The 19,539-nt window shown below is 42.9% G+C and overlaps 1 protein-coding gene across 1 annotated transcript in view; it reads right to left on the reverse strand.

Moving 5' to 3' along the window:
• Positions 1 to 19,539, reverse strand: part of ADGRB1 (adhesion G protein-coupled receptor B1) — a 398,297-nt gene that overhangs the window by 262,152 nt on the left and 116,606 nt on the right. The window contains exons 5-7 of the mRNA XM_075270037.1: positions 4,021 to 4,185; positions 777 to 941; positions 449 to 613 (exon numbers count right to left, since the gene is read on the reverse strand). Coding sequence (XP_075126138.1) covers positions 449 to 613; positions 777 to 941; positions 4,021 to 4,185 — 495 coding nt within the window. The remainder of the gene's footprint in view (positions 1 to 448; positions 614 to 776; positions 942 to 4,020; positions 4,186 to 19,539) is intronic.

Genomic DNA, 19,539 nt, shown 5'->3' on the forward strand with positions numbered 1-19,539 from the left:
TATCCTGTGTGATACTGTATACTGAGCTGTGTATCTAATCCTATCCTGTGTGATACTGTATACTGAGCTGTGTATCTAATCCTATCCTGTGTGATACTGTATACTGAGCTGTGTATCTAATCCTGACCTGTGTGATACTGTATACTGAGCTGTGTATCTAATCCTATCCTGTGTGATACTGTATACTGAGCTGTGTATCTAATCCTGACCTGTGTGATACTGTATACTGAGCTGTGTATCTAATCCTATCCTGTGTGATACTGTATACTGAGCTGTGTATCTAATCCTATCCTGTGTGATACTGTATACTGAGCCGTGTATCTAATCCTACCCTGTGTAATACTGTCTGTGTTGTGTATCTAAGCCTGTCATGTATGATCCAGGCTCAGATACATGCACAGCACTACTCCCCCCATGTAGCCCCCCATTACAGGACACCATTGGTTACCTGGGCACTTCTTCTCGTTGCAGGGTTTGCTTTCCTCGGACTGACCCGGGCAGGCTTCCCCTCCAAAAAACGGTCCGTAGCAGTTGCGCTCCCTCTTCTGCACCCCGCCGTCACATGTGGAGCTGCAGCCGCCCCACTGCCCCCACAGCTGCCACTTCCCATCAACTGGAGGGATAGAAACAGCATAGACTGAGCATGCTCCATACACACAGCAGGCCAGCAGGGGGCAACAGAGACATGTCAAGAAGCAAGTCCTAGTGAGACTGCAGCTCTGGGTGTGACTGGAGTAGAGGACAGTACATTAGGCAATGTGTGTAGTGACTCTTACCAGGACACTGGGTCAGGAAACAGTCTCTGATGTCCGACCAATCCCCCTGGCACTCCTTGCCACCGTATGAGGGTCCATTACACTCCCGAATTCTCTGCTGAGTCCCATTGGAGCAGGTGGCAGAGCAGATGCTCCAGCTCGACCACTCGTTCCAGTGACCATCAACTGCAAGAAGACAGAGGGCAGTTACTTCAAGTGTCCTCCTATGGTGTAGCAGAGCTGGACTTGTCACATAAATCTATATGGCTTGTGCATTACCACCATGATCACTCTCTGCAGTCCCATGTAAGAACACAAGGCTGCACAACTCATAGTGATGCCACATTGTGCAAGACACAGACTCAGCTCCACTACACCTGGGGGATAGTACTGTATACCTGAGAACACCGAGCGCTATTACAGATGACAAACTCACTATATCTGCTACATATGCCCATTCAGTACTCAGGCCTGCTCTGCTTCATCAGGATAGATGATCTTGTCTAAATATGACACAACCAGCACTGCTTCATCTGCTCATCCGACCTCTGCTATACACTGTCAGACAAACTTAGCTCTGCTACATATAACAAATTCGGCCTTGCAATATTTGTCCAGATCAGCTCTGCTTAATGTGAACGTCTTTGTCTGATCACACTGATCTTGGCTAACTATGACATAACCAGCACTGCTTCATCTTCCCTGAGGATCGCCTACACACTGAATGACAAACTCAGAAACACTACACAATTAACCAATTTACCTCTATGATATTTCATCTCTGCTAAACTCGGCGTCATCTCTTTTACATTTCTGAAATACAATATTGCTTGATCTGCTTAGCTAAGCTCTGCTACATATGCCAAGCTGAGCTCTGGTGCGTGCAACAACATGGCAGACCCAGCTCTGCTACGTATAATAAACTCAGCTCTGCTACATATAATAAACTCAGCTCTACTACATATAATAAACTCAGCTCTGCTACATATAATAAACTCAGCTCTACTACATATAATACACTCAGCTCTACTACATATAATACACTCAGCTCTGCTACATATAATACACTCAGCTCTGCTACGTATAATAAACTCAGCTCTGCTACATATAATAAACTCAGCTCTACTACATATAATACACTCAGCTCTACTACATATAATACACTCAGCTCTACTACATGTAATAAACTCAGCTCTGCTACATATAATACACTCAGCTCTGCTACATATAATACACTCAGCTCTACTACATATAATACACTCAGCTCTACTACATATAATAAACTCGGCTCTGCTACATGTAATACACTCAGCTCTGCTACATATAATACACTCAGCTCTGCTACATATAATAAACTCAGCTCTGCTACATATAATACACTCAGCTCTACTACATATAATAAACTCGGCTCTGCTACATGTAATACACTCAGCTTTGCTACATATAATACACTCAGCTCTGCTACATATAATAAACTCAGCTCTGCTACATATAATACACTCAGCTCTACTACATATAATACACTCAGCTCTGCTACATGTAATAAACTCAGCCCTGCTACATATAATACACTCAGCTCTGCTACATATAATACACTCAGCTCTGCTACATGTAATAAACTCAGCTCTACTACGTATAATACACTCAGCTCTGCTACATATAATACACTCAGCTCTACTACATATAATACACTCAGCTCTGCTACATATAATACACTCAGCTCTACTACATGTAATAAACTCAGCTCTGCTACATATAATACACTCAGCTCTGCTACATATAATAAACTCAGCTCTGCTACATATAATACACTCAGCTCTGCTACATGTAATAAACTCAGCCCTGCTACATATAATACACTCAGCTCTGCTACATATAATACACTCAGCTCTACTACATATAATACACTCAGCTCTACTACATATAATAAACTCAGCTCTGCTACATATAATACACTCAGCTCTACTACATATAATAAACTCAGCTCTACTACATATAATACACTCAGCTCTACTACATGTAATACACTCAGCTCTGCTACATGTAATAAACTCAGCTCTACTACATATAATACACTCAGCTCTGCTACATGTAATAAACTCAGCCCTGCTACATATAATACACTCAGCTCTACTACATATAATAAACTCAGCTCTGCTACATATAATACACTCAGCTCTGCTACATATAATACACTCAGCTCTACTACATATAATACACTCAGCTCTACTACATATAATACACTCAGCTCTACTACATGTAATACACTCAGCTCTACTACATATAATACACTCAGCTCTACTACATATAATAAACTCGGCTCTGCTACATGTAATACACTCAGCTCTGCTACATATAATACACTCAGCTCTGCTACATATAATAAACTCAGCTCTGCTACATATAATACACTCAGCTCTACTACATATAATACACTCAGCTCTGCTACATGTAATAAACTCAGCCCTGCTACATATAATATACTCAGCTCTGCTACATATAATACACTCAGCTCTGCTACATGTAATAAACTCAGCTCTACTACATATAATACACTCAGCTCTGCTACATATAATACACTCAGCTCTACTACATATAATACACTCAGCTCTGCTACATATAATACACTCAGCTCTACTACATGTAATAAACTCAGCTCTGCTACATATAATACACTCAGCTCTGCTACATGTAATAAACTCAGCTCTACTACATATAATACACTCAGCTCTGCTACATGTAATAAACTCAGCCCTGCTACATATAATACACTCAGCTCTACTACATGTAATACACTCAGCTCTACTACATATAATACACTCAGCTCTACTACATATAATAAACTCAGCTCTGCTACATATAATACACTCAGCTCTACTACATATAATACACTCAGCTCTACTACATGTAATACACTCAGCTCTGCTACATGTAATAAACTCAGCCCTGCTACATATAATACACTCAGCTCTACTACATATAATAAACTCAGCTCTGCTACATATAATACACTCAGCTCTGCTACATATAATACACTCAGCTCTGCTACATATAATACACTCAGCTCTACTACATATAATACACTCAGCTCTACTACATGTAATACACTCAGCTCTGCTACATGTAATAAACTCACCACAACTTAAACCATATCTGCCCTTCTGCAAACAGCAGACAATCTCAGTACGACTACACCTAACACATCTAGCTCTGCTACATCCACATAGCGGGTGAGACTATGTGCGGTCCTTGTAGTCGTAGTCACCTGGGCACAAGGCGATGTTACAGTACTTGTGCTGTCTGTCTGGTCCTTTGCACTGTTCTCCCCCAAACTGTGGGGGGTTGCAGGTTCGGGTTCTCTCCCTGCTGCCCCTTCCGCACGTCGATGAGCACAGACTCCAGGGTGACCAGTCGTCCCAGGTACCGTGAACTGCAGAAAGACAGGACAACGTAAAACTGGAGCATAAGATGTCACCTGCTGTATACAGGTCCTACCCTGCAGTGTATACAGCACTGCAACACATACCTGGCCGGGGAGATGATACAATGTAACAGGGGCAAAAGCAACAAAGAAACACTCAACACAAGTTACAAAGAAACAAAACCTCCCATTGGCTGGAAACAATCGCTCCTCCCCCATACTGTGGAATCCTCAGGGGCTGAGCTATGGGTTAGGCTACAGGGGCTTGTGTCATGGGCACCAGAGGCACGGGGGCAACAACAGGCCATTTTACCACAATAGGGGTATTTAGTTACAACAAAATCTTATCCCTGAGAGCAGGAAATCCTCGCTGTAAATATTTACCCCGACTTGTTTCATCTTCATCTGATTATTATCCCGATGATAAGCGACGCGACCGCCATCAGTAATACGGTGTACCCCTGCCGATACGCCTTACGGGCTGGAGATAAGCCCGCCGACGCATTACTTGTGGGGATATAGTTACATTTAGTTTACTTTTTTCTACTCACTTTTGACAGTTTTTTTTAAAGTTTAGATTAATAGAAGCGAATCAGAAATATATATATATATATATATATATATATATATATATATATATATATATATATATATACAAAAAAAAAAAACCTTAAATAAAAAACAAACAAAAATAAAATAAAAATAATATAAATACATAATAGGTCAACTTATTGGCATGAATAAAATATTAAATTAAAACTTAAATACGTTATAAAAACTTTCCATTTATAAGTAAAAATTTAAAAAAAGATAAAAGATAATTAAAAAAAAAACCTTAAATAAAAAATAAGTAAAAATAATATAACTATATAATATAAATACATAATAGGTCCAATGATTGGCACAAATAAAATATTAAATTAAAACTTAAATAAGTTATAAAAATATTTCCATATATAAGTAAAAATAAATAAAGAAAAAAATTAAAAAAAAATAAAAAAGATCATAAAAAACTAATAAATTAAGGGCTAGTTCACACGTAAAAACCTCCTGGCTTATTTTGGTCCTGAAAAAAAACGCTTCCTAATTAGGAAGCTTTTTTTTTTTTTGACATTTCCAAGCTTTTTTTTTGAGCTTTTTTTTTGTAAAAACCGCTTCCAAAAAAAGCCAGGCTGTTTTCCCCTCCCATAAAGTGAATGGGCTGAAAAAACCGCTAGCGTTTTTTTTTCCGTGCGGTTTTTTGCAAAAAAACCGCGTCGCTTATTTTTGCAAAAACCCGCGTGGAAAAAAACGCGCGGTTTTTGCCTCCCATTCACTTCTATTGCTTTCTTCAGGCGGAAAACGCCTGAAGAAAGGTCATGTCGCTTCTTTTTTCTGCTAGCTGAAAAATAACTAGCAGGAAAAAAAAGCTAGTGGAAAAAAAAAGCTAGTGGAAAAAAAAAGCTAGTGGAAAAAAAAAGCTAGTGGAAAAAAAAAGCTAGCTGTTCACATAGAGCTCCATTGTAAAGGGGCTGATTTTGAAGCAAAATCCGCTGTCAAAAAACTCCCCTTTGCCCACATGTGAACTAGCCCTTAAGGGGTTTTCTGGCCTATTTTCTCATCCTATTCAATAGGTGGCGCTGCAGTTTCCAGGAACCACCTCTAGGCAGTGGGTGGCGCCGCTCCTATTACTGTATAGCAACAGACGACATGCACTTCCCGCCTACTAGCAACTACCGCCACCCAGAGGCCGCCGAAATCTGTGCGGGGATAGCTGATCTGTGCGGGGTTCAGCAGCCGCCGATAGCTGATCTGTGCGGGGTCCAGGGGTCAGACCCCTCATACTAAGGACCTGACCTGTGGACCGATCATCAGTAGGAAAACTAAATAATGAACTGTATAACTATATACTAGGAATGAAAAATACGTAATAAATCAGGAAATAATGGCAATAATTTGTAATATTTTTTATTGCAAAACATAAAATAGAATTTATTTCGAAGATAAAACGTAAAATCATAAAGACGATCAGTCGTAAAATAAGTAAAAAAATCAATTAAATGCACAAAAAATATCTGGAATTATTCAATAAATGAAATGAAAAGATAAATAGTAACAAAAAATCTGCAACAATGACTAATAAGAGAATGGATCAGATATTAGGCAGCAGCGACATTCTCGCCCCCTGGTCCCCACCTTGTCCCTACGTGCCAAGTCCCGGCGTCCCCGCACCCCGCCAGGCAGTGGGCACTGTTCTCCTGCTACAAGTGTCACCATGACAAGCATATTTTTGGAATTACCATGTAAATATATACCAGTAATAACATTGTTCCCCGGGACGGTGTAGCAGTGAGACGTAATTGAGAGCTTCATTAAATATTCACATATTTAGTGCTTACAACTTCATGTAAAATACCGCCATACTGCGTAATTACAAACTTCACAAGGAATTCAGGATTTAATATAAGCTACAAATAACTTGTGCAATGTTCCTCAGCGTGAGAGGAGAAGTAGAGAAGATGTAGTGGCGGCTCCGGCGCAGGACTCGGGACAAGCTCCTCGGCTCCTGCACAAGATTCACGGCCGGACCCCACCTCAAATAGAGAGGGAAGGAAAGAGAAATCGGGGCTAATTGTATGGCTCCCAGATATTGGAGAAGTAACACCGTCGCCTCTTATAGTATCTGTATGGTCTGTAGGGTCTGTAGGGTCTGTAGGTCTGTAGGGTCTGTATGTCTGTAGGTCTGTATGTCTGTAGGTCTGTATGGTCTGTAGGTCTGTATGTCTGTAGGGTCTGTAGGTCTGTAGGTCTGTATGTCTGTAGGTCTGTATGGTCTGTATGTCTGTATGGTCTGTATGTCTGTAGGTCTGTATCGTCTGTATGTCTGTAGGTCTGTATGGTCTGTATGTCTGTAGGTCTGTATGGTCTGTATGTCTGTAGGTCTGTATGTCTGTAGGTCTGTATCGTCTGTAGGTCTGTAGGTCTGTATCGTCTGTAGGTCTGTATGGTCTGTATGTCTGTAGGTCTGTAGGTCTGTATGGTCTATAAGTCTGTATGGTCTGTATGTCTGTAGGTCTGTATCGTCTGTAGGTCTGTATGGTCTGTATGTCTGTAGGTCTGTATCGTCTGTATGTCTGTAGGTCTGTATCGTCTGTAGGTCTGTATCGTCTGTAGGTCTGTAGGTCTGTATCGTCTGTAGGTCTGTAGGTCTATAGGTCTGTATGGTCTGTATGTCTGTAGGTCTGTATCGTCTGTAGGTCTGTATGGTCTGTATGTCTGTAGGTCTGTATGGTCTGTAGGTCTGTAGGTCTGTATGGTCTGTAGGTCTGTATCGTCTGTATGGTCTGTATGTCTGTAGGTCTGTATCGTCTGTAGGTCTGTATGGTCTGTATGGTCTGTAGGTCTGTATGGTCTGTATGTCTGTAGGTCTGTATGGTCTGTATGTCTGTATGGTCTGTAGGTCTGTATCGTCTGTATGGTCTGTATGTCTGTAGGTCTGTATCGTCTGTAGGTCTGTATGGTCTGTATGTCTGTAGGTCTGTATCGTCTGTAGGTCTGAAGGTCTGTATGTCTGTAGGTCTGTATGTCTGTAGGTCTGTATGGTCTGTATCGTCTGTAGGTCTGTAGGTCTGTATGGTCTGTATGTCTGTAGGTCTGTAGGTCTGTATGGTCTATAGGTCTGTATGGTCTGTATGTCTGTAGGTCTGTATCGTCTGTAGGGTCTGAAGGTCTGTATGTCTGTAGGTCTGTATGGTCTGTATGTCTGTAGGTCTGTATCGTCTGTAGGGTCTGAAGGTCTGTATGTCTGTAGGTCTGTATGTCTGTAGGTCTGTATGGTCTGTATCGTCTGTAGGTCTGTAGGTCTGTATGGTCTGTATGTCTGTAGGTCTGTAGGTCTGTATGGTCTATAGGTCTGTATGGTCTGTATGTCTGTAGGTCTGTATCGTCTGTAGGTCTGTATGTCTGTATGTCTGTATGTCTGTAGGTCTGTATGGTCTGTATGTCTGTAGGTCTGTATCGTCTGTAGGTCTGTATGGTCTGTATCGTCTGTAGGTCTGTATGGTCTGTATGTCTGTAGGTCTGTATGGTCTGTAGGTCTGTATGGTCTGTAGGTCTGTATGGTCTGTAGGTCTGTATGGTCTGTATGTCTGTAGGTCTGTATGTCTGTAGGTCTGTAGGTCTATAGGTCTGTATGGTCTGTATGTCTGTAGGTCTGTATCGTCTGTAGGTCTGTATGGTCTGTATGTCTGTAGGTCTGTATGGTCTGTATGTCTGTAGGTCTGTATCGTCTGTAGGTCTGTATGGTCTGTATGTCTGTAGGTCTGTATCGTCTGTAGGTCTGTATGGTCTGTATGTCTGTAGGTCTGTAGGTCTATAGGTCTGTATGGTCTGTATGTCTGTAGGTCTGTATCGTCTGTAGGTCTGTATGGTCTGTATGTCTGTATGTCTGTAGGTCTGTATGGTCTGTATGTCTGTAGGTCTGTATCGTCTGTAGGTCTGTATGGTCTGTATGTCTGTAGGTCTGTATCGTCTGTAGGTCTGTATGGTCTGTATGTCTGTAGGTCTGTATCGTCTGTAGGTCTGTATGGTCTGTATGTCTGTATGGTCTGTATCGTCTGTATGGTCTGTATGTCTGTAGGTCTGTATCGTCTGTATGGTCTGTATGTCTGTAGGTCTGTATCGTCTGTAGGTCTGTATGGTCTGTATGTCTGTAGGTCTGTAGGTCTGTATGGTCTATAGGTCTGTATTGTCTGTAGGTCTGTAGGTCTGTATGGTCTGTATGTCTGTAGGTCTGTATCGTCTGTAGGTCTGTAGGTCTGTATGTCTGTAAGTCTGTATGGTCTGTAGGTCTGTAGGTCTGTATGGTCTGTAGGTCTGTATGGTCTGTATGTCTGTATGGTCTGTATCGTCTGTAGGTCTGTATCGTCTGTATGGTCTGTATGTCTGTAGGTCTGTATCGTCTGTAGGTCTGTATCGTCTGTATGGTCTGTATGTCTGTAGGTCTGTATCGTCTGTAGGTCTGTATGTCTGTAGGTCTGTAGGTCTGTATGGTCTGTATGTCTGTAGGTCTGTATCGTCTGTATGGTCTGTATGTCTGTAGGTCTGTATGTCTGTATGGTCTGTATGTCTGTAGGTCTGTATGTCTGTAGGTCTGTAGGTCTGTATGGTCTGTATGTCTGTAGGTCTGTATGTCTGTAGGTCTGTATCGTCTGTAGGTCTGTATGGTCTGTATGTCTGTAGGTCTGTAGGTCTGTATGGTCTGTATGTCTGTAGGTCTGTATGTCTGTAGGTCTGTAGGTCTGTATGGTCTGTATGTCTGTAGGTCTGTATCGTCTGTATGGTCTGTATGTCTGTAGGTCTGTATGTCTGTAGGTCTGTATCGTCTGTAGGTCTGTATGGTCTGTATGTCTGTAGGTCTGTAGGTCTGTATGGTCTGTATGTCTGTAGGTCTGTATGTCTGTAGGTCTGTATCGTCTGTATGGTCTATAGGTCTGTATGTCTGTAGGTCTGTATGGTCTGTATGTCTGTAGGTCTGTATGTCTGTAGGTCTGTAGGTCTGTATGGTCTATAGGTCTGTAGGTCTGTATGTCTGTAGGTCTGTATCGTCTGTAGGTCTGTATGGTCTGTATGTCTGTATGTCTGTAGGTCTGTATCGTCTGTAGGTCTGTATGGTCTGTATGTCTGTAGGTCTGTATCGTCTGTAGGTCTGAAGGTCTGTAGATCTGTAGGGTCTGAAGGTCTGTAGGTCTGTATTGTCTGTGCCTTGTGCAGTGTTTCTGGGTTACAGGACGGTTTCTACAATGTCGCAGTCTAGGGCTCATTCTATTTGAATAGATTTCCCTGCACTGTTAATATGTGTCAGGTCCCCCCATATGTTATATCTTATGTATATGTTATATCTTATGTACAGTGTATGTAATATCTTATGTGTATCTTATATCCAGGCTTATCTTTATTTGTTATTATTTGTCTATTTTTTTTTATTATTTGTTTATATCCAGGCTGTTATACTGGATTTTAGCTCATTGATATCCATCAGGGCAGACAATACTGAGAGCTCAGCGCAGCAGCAGAACATCTCCACTTGTTCTTAAAAGCTTTTCCGCTGGTCCCTATCCTGGTGCACTGTGACAAACCAATCAGCTTTGTTAGTAGGACTCGGCCAGGGGGGATTTTTTTTAGACTTTGATTGTGAGACAAAAATTCTGATATTCTGCAACCACCAGGAAAAGAGCTGAGGCGCATACTGAATACTGTGTAATAAGACTGTGTTCACACAGCTGACATTCTGCAACCACCACTAGAGGGCGCTCAGGAGCCTGATGCATACTGGGTAATAAGACTGTGTGGCCTTTCTCTAGTTCCATCTATAGGTAGCTCATGGTATATCAGTGCCTGACCTATTAAACAACTTTGAATTCTAGGGATATCAGTGCCCCCCATAGCACTGCAGAGTTGTCTTCCTTCTGGAGGAGAGTTCATTTGCATACTCTTCCCAGGATGCATTGCCCCGCATCTCCACAATAAGAGCCAGCAGTCCCCATAGACTATTATTATCACAGACCTTGTAGGCGGAGAACGGTCGGGGCGAGGATTAGTGAGTTATTAATATGCTAATGACCATCACAAAGAGTCCATAAGGGCAGAGGGGCGAGAAGTGACCGCACACCCTGCCCCATAGTGAGAAGAAGACCTCTGTGTGCGGACTGTACTGACCACCAGCAAATCCATCAGGAAGACGGAGGAGGACAGAAGAAAAGCTCAGAGCATGGGGGGCGCCCAATATCCCAGGATACATGTCAGGATAGGTTGTAGGTGAATAAAGAGTGGAAAATGCAAATGATTGCAGCACAGTTACCTGACCGGCCCATAGGAGGCGCTGGAGACTAGTGTAACATACCATGATAGAGATCTAGAAGCATCAGTGGGCTCCTTCCTTGTTATCAGAGGTTGCATTGTATTATATAGTATATTGGCCCCTGGGGCTTTGCTAGGGGCCCCTGTGACAGCTGCTTCTCATTTGTCACCTTAAGAATTGAGTCATTTCATCATTTTCATGTTCAACAATATTATTATTCCATAAAGTCTTGAGATTTGGATGGGGCTAGGACACATGCAAGGATAACCAATCAGAAGTCAGGAAAGCTGGGTGACAGTCTGTGTCAGGGCTACATTTAAGCCTGTATTTGTAATCCAGCTTTTCCAGACGCAGATACAACTATAGATTCTGTGATGCTGTAAGAACGTGGACATCATAGAGGGAATTTCCATCCATAGCCCCCCATCCTCCCCCAAGAGCCAGAGCCAGTAAGTAACAGTCATATCCGCTCCCTGTATTACATAGTCGTGCATGGTTGTGCATTGTTGCAATACTATATTTGACCTGTAGTGGTCTCTGTCGGAAAGACACATAGCTGGATGGACCTTCCCCTGGCGATCACAGATGATCTGCTGCGACCCTGAGCAAATGGCTTGATAAATATTAATTTTAGCCAAAATGTTACATTTCTGGAGTAAAATTCTCCCTTGAATTTGCATTTTCTATGTCAGTGCTGCCCTCTGCTGACTTAGTGTGGGCGAGACAGACCAAGTCCACCAGGAGACACTCCCCAAATTCCCTTAGATCCAATAGATCTTGGATTGCGATTTACCTACTGGACATTTTTTGCTGATGGAAGCAAAAACTGTTCAGTCCCTCTACGGCGCCACCACAGGAGAAATGAAGAATTACACATTTCTTTCAAATCAACCCCGTTCTCGTTCATTAACAGAGGTCTTGAATTTTTGGAGCTTCCTCTGGTAATTCTCCAATAGAGTATTTTGGACTTTCCCTTTAAGGTTTTCTACTTATTTTATTTAAAGGGGATGTGCAACATAAGGAACAAGACTGATGACATCATAAGTTTAATCTCCACATAGCACATTCTGTCGTTCCTTTGAAGGTCAGTGTGATCCCTTTAACATCTATCACACAGATATATATATATATATGATGGATCACCGCCTGAATTATCATTCCTTTTATAAGTCTCCGGTGAGATCCGCCATCACCAAGAATTCCAGATGAAATTGGTCGGTGAGTAAGAGCTCAAGGTCAAGGTTACCATTCGTTGTCTCTTTTTGCTCACTGTTGGCTCCGCGTCGGCCTCATTATCCTCGAGTGCAGATTTTCATTTGTTTTCGGGGACTGATTGATACATTGTAACGTTTGTGCCAAAACTTTGATGTCCTGATAAGTGGCTATAATGTCTCATCCTGAAAATATGTTTACATGTCTGACAATGCCCCGACCTCCTGTATGGCCGTATACAGGTATGAAGATGATCACAACCTGTCTGTATTGTTTATATATACCAGGCAGTAGGGTGTGTGTGCTTTATGGCAGCTGCAATGAATGGGATTTAGTGCACTGAGAAGTGTTCATAGTCTCCAAGCCCCGATGACTGTGTATAGGTTATATAGTATCTATGTCTATAGTGCTATTCCGCCTTATATAAGCCCTAGCTGTACAGTAGATCTGTCACCGTTACACCCCCCACACTAGTAATAACTCCTCTCTATGAGATGACTCTACTGATCCCTGTTATAATAAAATATGGACCTGCTGACCACTCCCTGCAATAATAATAAGATGACTCTGCTACTCCCTCCCCAATAATACATATTAGATGACACTTCTGACTCCACCCTAAATGTGGTGACGCTGCAGAAACCTCTCCCTAATAATAATGAGATGACTTTGCAGACACCGGTGTATAAAGATGAGACAACTGTACTGACCTTGATCTGTAATGATAATGACATGATTCTGCTAATTCTTCATCCAGTAATAATTAGAGGATTCTTCTGCCCTAATGACCCTGCTGACCTCCTCTATAATAATAATGAGATGACCCTGCTGACCTCCTCTATAATAATAATGAGATGACCCTGCTGACCTCCTCTATAATAATAATGAGATGACCCTGCTAACCTCCTCTATAATAATAATAATAATGAGATGACTCTGCTGACCTCCTCTATAATAATAATGAGATGACCCTGCTGACCTCCTCTATAATAATAATAATGAGATGACTCTGCTGACCTCGACCTCTAATGATAATAAGATGACTCTACTGAGCTCTCCTCTAATGATAATGAGATGACTTTGCTGACCCCTCTCTCTAATGACAATGGGATGACTCTGCTGACCTCAACCTCTAATGATAATGAGATGAATCTACTGACCCCTCCCTCTAATGATACAATACAATACAAATGTGCTTTATTAGCATTACCGAAGAAACATCATTTGGTGTTGCCAAAGCAAAGAATGGTGGTGGTGGGGGTGGGGGGTGGGGTGGGAGGGGGGTATGGGGTGTGATAATGTGATTACTCTATTCACCGCTCCCTCTAATGATAATGAGATGACTTTGCTGACCTTGACCTCTAATGATAATAAGATGACTCTGTTGACCCCTCCCTCTAATGATAATTGAATGACTCTGTTGACCCCTCCCTCTAATGATAATGAAATTACTCTGCTGACCCCTCCCTCTAATGATAATGAGATGACTCTGCTGACCATTCTCTCTAATGATAATGGGATGACTCTGTTGACGCCTCCCTCTAATGATAATGAAATTACTCTGCTGACCCTTCCCTCTAATGATAATAAGATGACTCTGTTGACCCCTCCCTCTAATGATAATTGAATGACTCTGTTGACCCCTCCCTCTAATGATAATGAAATTACTCTGCTGACCCCTCCCTCTAATGATAATGAGATGACTCTGCTGACCATTCTCTCTAATGATAATGGGATGACTCTGTTGACGCCTCCCTCTAATGATAATGAAATTACTCTGCTGACCCTTCCCTCTAATGATAATAAGATGACTCTGTTGACCCCTCCCTCTAATGATAATAAGATGACTCTGTTGACCCCTCCCTCTAATGATAATGGGATGACGCTGTTGACCCCTCCCTCTAATGATAATGAAATTACTCTGTTGACCCCTCCCCCTAATGATAATGAGATGACTCTGGGGACTCTGCCTCAGACCACACAGCAAAACTGAAAAGCGATCTGCAGACAACAGGAAAATTCAGTCCAATTCATTTGGCTCAGTCCAGTAAAAGGTTATTCTATTGTAACAAAGGTTCTTGTTTTTACTTACCCGGCCCCACAACATATGAACAACATAGAAGTATAGATGACCCCAATGACCCTCCAATGAATACGTCATACAATATTATATAATCATTATTGGCTGTATTACATATGTTGTGTATCAGTATATGTAGATGTATATACCGTATATATCTGCCATAGAATCTAGTGGTAACAAACCCATCCATTGCATTAGATACACTGGATACATCTCAGCAGTTGTATCTTCAGAACTCTCCTCACGTCTGTACTGCGGACACATCAATATACAGACAACCTCCCCCTGGGTGTCTTACAAGCTGTCAGGAGACATTTAGAGCAGTGGCGGGGGGTAATCCCCACCCTTGACCTTCAACTTGCATTGAACTATCGTTCTCTGATGTAAAAGGCGCTCACATGCAAAATTACTGCCTTGAAACTCAATGCCGAGGTTACTGAAAATATACTGACAGCAGCAAAAATGGGACAACAGCCACATCAGTAGTGTATACTGTATACTGCAGGCAAGCAACATGACAAGGAAATATCACTATAAAATATAAGAAAAAATAGCATAAAAATAGAATAAAAAGCCATAATAACTATTAGCACAAAGACAACCTCACCCCAGATGTTTGATAACAGATAGTAATAGATTGTATTCCCCTGTGTTACAGTCGGCCTCTCCTCTCCTGACATGGCTGATAACAGATAGTAATAGATTGTATTCCCCTGTCCTACAGTCGGCCTCTCCTCTCCTGCCATGGCTGATGACAGATAGTAATAGATTGTATTCCCCTGTCCTACAGTCGGCCTCTCCCCTCCTGACATGGCTGATAACAGATAGTAATAGATTGTATTCTCCTGTGTTACAGTCGGCCTCTCCTCTCCTGACATGGCTGATAACAGATAGTAATAGATTGTATTCCCCTGTCCTACAGTCGGCCTCTCCTCTCATGGCATGGCTGATAACAGATAGTAATAGATTGTATCCCCCTGTCCTACAGTCGGCCTCTCCTCTTCTGCCATGGCTGATAACAGATAGTAATAGATAGTATTCCCCTGTCCTACAGTCAGCCTCTCCCCTCCTGACATGGCTGATAACAGATAGTAATAGATTGTATTCCCCTGTCCTACAGTCGGCCTCTCCTCTCCTGACATGGCTGATAACAGATAGTAATAGATTGTATTCCCCTGTCCTACAGTCGACCTCTCCTGACATGGCTGATAACAGATAGTAATAGATTGTATTCCCCTGTCCTACAGTCGGCCTCTTCTCTCCTGACATGGCTGATAACAGATAGTAATAGACTGTATTCCCCTGTCTTACAGTCGGCCTCTCCTCTCCTGACATGGCTGATAACATATAGTAATAGATTGTATTCCCCTGTCCTACAGTCGGCCTCTCCTGATATGGCTGATAACAGATAGTAATAGATTGTATTCCCCTGTCCTACAGTCGGCCTCTCCTCTCCTGACATGGCTGATAACAGATATTAATAGATTGTATTCTCCTGTCCTACAGTCGGCCTCTCCCCTCCTGACATAGCTGATAACAGATAGTAATAGATTGTATTCCCCTGTCCTACAGTCCGCCTCTCCCCTCCTGACATGGCTGATAACAGATATTAATAGATTGTATTCTCCTGTCCTACAGTCGGCCTCTCCTCTCCTGACATGGCTGATAACAGATAGTAATAGATTGTATTCTCCTGTCCTACAGTCGGCCTCTCCCCTCCTGACATGGCTGATAACAGATATTAATAGATTGTATTCTCCTGTCCTACAGTCGGCCTCTCCCCTCCTGACATGGCTGATAACAGATAGTAATAGATTGTATTCTCCTGTCCTACAGTCGGCCTCTCCTCTCCTGACATGGCTGATAACAGATAGTAATAGACTGTATTCCCCTGTCCTACAGTCGGTCTCTCCTCTCCTGACATGGCTGATAACAGATAGTAATAGATTGTATTCCCCTGTCCTACAGTCGGCCTCTCCTCTCATGGCTGATAACAGATAGTAATAGATTGTATTCCCCTGTCCTACAGTCGGCCTCTCCCCTCCTGACATGGCTGATAACAGATAGTAATAGATTGTATTCTCCTGTCCTACAGTCGGCCTCTCCTCTCCTGACATGGCTGATAACAGATAGTAATAGATTGTATTCCCCTGTCCTACAGTCGGCCTCTCCTGACATGGCAGATAACAGATAGTAATAGATTGTATTCCTCTGTCCTACAGTCGGCCTCTCCTCTCCTGACATGGCAGATAACAGATAGTAATAGATTGTATTCCCCTGTCCTACAGTCGGCCTCTTCTCTCCTGACATGGCTGATAACAGATAGTAATAGATTGTATTCCCCTGTCCTACAGTCGGCCTCTCCTCTCCTGACATGGCTGATAACAGATAGTAATAGATTGTATTCCCCTGTCCTACAGTCGGCCTCTCCCCTCCTGACATGGCTGATAACAGATAGTAATAGATTGCATTCTCCTGTCCTACAGTCGGCCTCTCCTCTCCTGACATGGCTGATAACAGATAGTAATAGATTGTATTCCCCTGTCCTACAGTCGGCCTCTCCTCTCATGGCTGATAACAGATAGTAATAGATTGTATTCCCCTGTCCTACAGTCGGCCTCTCCCCTCCTGACATGGCTGATAACAGATAGTAATAGATTGTATTCTCCTGTCCTACAGTCGGCCTCTCCTCTCCTGACATGGCTGATAACAGATAGTAATAGATTGTATTCCCCTGTCCTACAGTCGGCCTCTCCTGACATGGCAGATAACAGATAGTAATAGATTGTATTCCTCTGTCCTACAGTCGGCCTCTCCTCTCCTGACATGGCAGATAACAGATAGTAATAGATTGTATTCCCCTGTCCTACAGTCGGCCTCTTCTCTCCTGACATGGCTGATAACAGATAGTAATAGATTGTATTCCCCTGTCCTACAGTCGGCCTCTCCTCTCCTGACATGGCTGATAACAGATAGTAATAGATTGTATTCCCCTGTCCTACAGTCGGCCTCTCCCCTCCTGACATGGCTGATAACAGATAGTAATAGATTGCATTCTCCTGTCCTACAGTCGGCCTCTCCTCTCCTGACATGGCAGATAACAGATAGTAATAGATTGTATTCCCCTGTCCTACAGTCGGCCTCTCCTGACATGGCTGATAACAGATAGTAATAGATTGTATTCTCCTGTCCTACAGTCGGCCTCTCCTCTCCTGACATGGCTGATAACAGATAGTAATAGATTGTATTCTCCTGTCCTACAGTCGGCCTCTCCTCTCCTGACATGGCTGATAACAGATAGTAATAGATTGTATTCCCCTGTCCTACAGTCGGCCTCTCCTCTCCTGACATGGCTGATAACAGATAGTAATAGATTGTATTCTCCTGTCCTACAGTCGGCCTCTTCTCTGCTGACATGGCTGATAACAGATAGTAATAGATTGTATTCCCCTGTCCTACAGTCGGCCTCTCCTGACATGGCTGATAACAGATAGTAATAGATTGTATTCCTCTGTCCTACAGTCGGCCTCTCCTCTCCTGACATGGCTGATAACAGATAGTAATAGATTGTATTCTCCTGTCCTACAGTCGGCCTCTTCTCTCCTGACATGGCTGATAACAGATAGTAATAGACTGTATTCCCCTGTCCTACAGTCGGCCTCTCCTCTCCTGACATGGCTGATAACAGATAGTAATAGATTGTATTCCCCTGTCCTACAGTCGGCCTCTCCTCTCCTGACATGGCTGATAACAGATATTAATAGATTGTATTCTCCTGACCTACAGTCGGCCTCTCCTCTCCTGACATGGCTGATAACAGATAGTAATAGATTGTATTCTCCTGTCCTACAGTCGGCCTCTCCCCTCCTGACATGGCTGATAACAGATAGTAATAGATTGTATTCCCCTGTCCTACAGTCGGCCTCTCCTCTCCTGACATGGCTGATAACAGATAGTAATAGATTGTATTCCCCTGTCCTACAGTCGGCCTCTCCCCTCCTGACATGGCTGATAACAGATATTAATAGATTGTATTCTCCTGTCCTACAGTCGGCCTCTCCTCTCCTGACATGGCTGATAACAGATAGTAATAGACTGTATTCCCCTGTCCTACAGTCGGTCTCTCCTCTCCTGACATGGCTGATAACAGATAGTAATAGATTGTATTCCCCTGTCCTACAGTCGGCCTCTCCTCTCATGGCTGATAACAGATAGTAATAGATTGTATTCCCCTGTCCTACAGTCGGCCTCTCCTCTCCTGACATGGCTGATAACAGATAGTAATAGATTGTATTCTCCTGTCCTACAGTCGGCCTCTCCTCTCCTGACATGGCTGATAACAGATAGTAATAGATTGTATTCCCCTGTCCTACAGTCGGCCTCTCCTGACATGACAGATAACAGATAGTAATAGATTGTATTCCTCTGTCCTACAGTCGGCCTCTCCTCTCCTGACATGGCAGATAACAGATAGTAATAGATTGTATTCCCCTGTCCTACAGTCGGCCTCTTCTCTCCTGACATGGCTGATAACAGATAGTAATAGATTGTATTCCCCTGTCCTACAGTCGGCCTCTCCTCTCCTGACATGGCTGATAACAGATAGTAATAGATTGTATTCCCCTGTCCTACAGTCGGCCTCTCCTCTCCTGACATGGCTGATAACAGATAGTAATAGATTGCATTCTCCTGTCCTACAGTCGGCCTCTCCTCTCCTGACATGGCAGATAACAGATAGTAATAGATTGTATTCCCCTGTCCTACAGTCGGCCTCTCCTGACATGGCTGATAACAGATAGTAATAGATTGTATTCCCCTGTCCTACAGTCGGCCTCTCCTGACATGGCTGATAACAGATAGTAATAGATTGTATTCCCCTGTCCTACAGTCGGCCTCTCCTCTCCTGACATGGCTGATAACAGATAGTAATAGATTGTATTCCCCTGTCCTACAGTCGGCCTCTCCTCTCCTGACATGGCTGATAACAGATAGTAATAGATTGTATTCTCCTGTCCTACAGTCGGCCTCTCCCCTCCTGACATGGCTGATAACAGATAGTAATAGATTGTATTCCCCTGTCCTACAGTCCGCCTCTCCCCTCCTGACATGGCTGATAACAGATAGTAATAGATTGTATTCTCCTGTCCTACAGTCAGCCTCTCCTCTCCTGACTTGGCTGATAACAGATAGTAATAGATTGTATTCTCCTGTCCTACAGTCGGCCTCTCCT

This window comes from Leptodactylus fuscus, chromosome 4 (assembly GCF_031893055.1).
Source record: "Leptodactylus fuscus isolate aLepFus1 chromosome 4, aLepFus1.hap2, whole genome shotgun sequence".
Lineage (NCBI taxonomy): Eukaryota > Metazoa > Chordata > Amphibia > Anura > Leptodactylidae > Leptodactylus > Leptodactylus fuscus.